Source organism: Gossypium arboreum, chloroplast, assembly GCF_025698485.1.
Source record: "Gossypium arboreum chloroplast, complete genome".
Lineage (NCBI taxonomy): Eukaryota > Viridiplantae > Streptophyta > Magnoliopsida > Malvales > Malvaceae > Gossypium > Gossypium arboreum.
The window spans coordinates 20001-22500 of NC_016712.1; the positions used below are offsets into that span (position 1 = coordinate 20001).

A 2500-nucleotide genomic window follows, 5' to 3' on the forward strand; every position below is an offset into this window, starting at 1 on the left:
TACGAACCCCCTGATAATATCCACAAATGGCTTGTTTTTGGTAAGAGATGGACATTACTATATGTAAATTCGGGCGAATGGTACACATCGGTACTCCAGTGCATTTCCCCCTCTGAGTCAGAATAAATATGTTTTCGAACCCTCTCTTTCAAATTTAAAGTGTATGTTCCCGCGCGAATCTCAGCAATCACTTGTTCTGATTCTACATATTGATCGTTTTGAACTAAAAGAAAACTTTTTGGTGGAATAGTCACCTTATGTATAATATCTTCACTCTCAATAATTACATACAAGTCCCGATAACATAAAAAAGCAGGATGCCCGTGACGTGTGCGTGTAGGATGAACCAAATCCTCATTGAATTTTATTTTTCCATTAAAAGGGGCTCGGACATGTTCTGCAGTACCCCCTGTAAATACTCCGCCGGTATGAAAAGTTCTTAATGTTAGTTGCGTTCCCGGTTCTCCAATGGATTGCCCCGCAATAATACCTACAGCTTCTCCCAATTCAACCAGGTCACCATGAGTGGGGCTCCGACCATAACATAATCGACAAATCCAAGATGTACTCCTACAAGTAAAGGGAGTTCGAATAGATATTGGTTGTGTTCGAAAGGCTCTGAATCGATCGACAAGCCCAAGCCCAATATCTTGATTTCGAATGGCAATGCACCGCGGACCCATATATATATCGTCCGCTAATACACGACCAATTAATGTTTGGATAAAAATTCTTTCCGGAAGCGTCCTCTTTTGAGGACTCACAGAAATCCCTCGGGTGGTGCCACAATCTGTTCTACGTACAACAATGTGTTGAACTACTTCAACAAGTCTGCGCGTAAGATATCCAGCATCTGATGTTCGTACGGCGGTATCCACAACCCCTTTTCGGGCTCCGTAGCAAGAAATGATATATTCTGTTAAAGACAGTCCTTCGCGTAAATTGCTTTGAATGGGTAAATCGATCATTTGTCCTTGGGGATCCGACATTAATCCTCTCATACCTACTAATTGGTGCACTTGAGATGCATTTCCTCTAGCTCCTGAAAAAGACATTATATGGACTGGGTTAAACGGGTCAGTCATCCTAAAATTAGGATTCATTTCTTGTCGCAAATATTCACTTGTAGCATACCATATCTCAATTGATTGGCGTAATTTTTCTACCGCGTGTACATTCCCAAAATGATGGTGTTTTTCCAAAATCAAACTTTGTTGTTCAGCATCTTGGACTAGCCATCCCTTAGAAGGTATCGTTAAAAGATCATCAATTCCTAATGAAATGGATGTAGCAGTGGCTTGCTGGAAACCCAGAGCTTTTACTTGATCCAGGATGTGTGATGTATATGCCATTCCGAAGTGATCTATTAATCTGCTAATAAGTCGTTTAATGGCAGTTCCATCTATCACTTTATTGTGAAATACCAGATTGGCCCGTTCTGCCATAAATACCCCCTTATTCCGCTGAGTGGACTTCGCCAATGGGTTTGAGTCAATGATTGGAAAACTTCCTTTTCTCGATCTTGATTTTGGTAGAAAGTCGGGTCAGGAACTGGGGTCCTAGTTGAACCGGAGAGACCCGAATTCATATTGGTGTCATAGAATTTTTTAGCTTAGATACCATATGATTGGGTATCATATGAGTAGGCCCGAAAAAACCCTTGTATAGCTTCTTCGATTTCTCGGTAAAGAGAAATATGACCAACAGTGGTTCGAATGTATATACAAAGAATTTTTTTTTTTAAACTTCTTACTATTAGATAATGTCCATAAATCTCATGATAGGTACCCGAAGATTCATAGTGAACTTCGATGGGAGCTTCTCTTGAAGCAATAACGCATTGCTCTAGTCGCCACCGGAGCCACAAAGGACTATCTAAATTGATTCTTTTCTGCCTATAAGCTCCAATCGCATCATAGGAATTACAAAAAAAAGGCTCCCTTGTAGACTTATAGTTATTATCGTCAATTCTTTCATTTTGATAGCTTTTTCGATTCCATGGATTATACCTATTCGCACAAATACCTCGACGATTCCCACTCGTTAATACATAGAGCCCAATAAGCATATCTTGAGTAGGTACGGAAATGGGATCCCCAATAGCTGGAGACAAGAGATTCATATGAGAAAACATAAGTAAACGAGCCTCCGCTTGCGCCTCTAAAGATAAAGGTACATGAACTGCCATTTGATCCCCATCAAAGTCTGCATTGAATCCCTTACAAACTAATGGATGTAAACAAATAGCGCGTCCTTCCACTAAAATAGGTTGGAATGCCTGTATACCTAATCTATGCAGAGTAGGCGCTCTATTCAGCAATACAGGATGTCCCCGCATAACTTCTTGCAGTATTTCCCATACAATCGGCCCTTTTTCCCGAATTTTACTCTTAGCAACTCCTATGTTCGGAGCAAGATGTTGTCTAATTAGACCGCGAATTACAAATGTCTGGAAAAGCTCTATTGCTATTTCGCGAGGCAATCCACAGCGATGTAATGA

At 40.6% G+C, this 2500-nt stretch overlaps 2 protein-coding genes across 2 annotated transcripts in view; both read right to left on the reverse strand. All coding sequences in view use genetic code 11, as the record gives it.

Annotated features, from left to right (window-relative positions):
* Positions 1-1445, reverse strand: part of rpoC2 (RNA polymerase beta'' subunit) — a 4182-nt gene extending 2737 nt beyond the window's left edge. Inside the window, exon 1 of the mRNA in view lies at positions 1-1445. This exon is cut by the window's left edge and continues 2737 nt beyond it. Within this exon, the coding sequence (YP_005088989.1) occupies positions 1-1445 (1445 nt within the window).
* Positions 1446-1612: 167 nt separating this feature from the next.
* The window catches only part of rpoC1 (RNA polymerase beta' subunit), a 2811-nt gene continuing 1923 nt past the window's right edge, over positions 1613-2500 (reverse strand). The window contains exon 2 of the mRNA in view: positions 1613-2500. This exon is cut by the window's right edge and continues 738 nt beyond it. Coding sequence (YP_005088990.1) covers positions 1613-2500 — 888 coding nt within the window.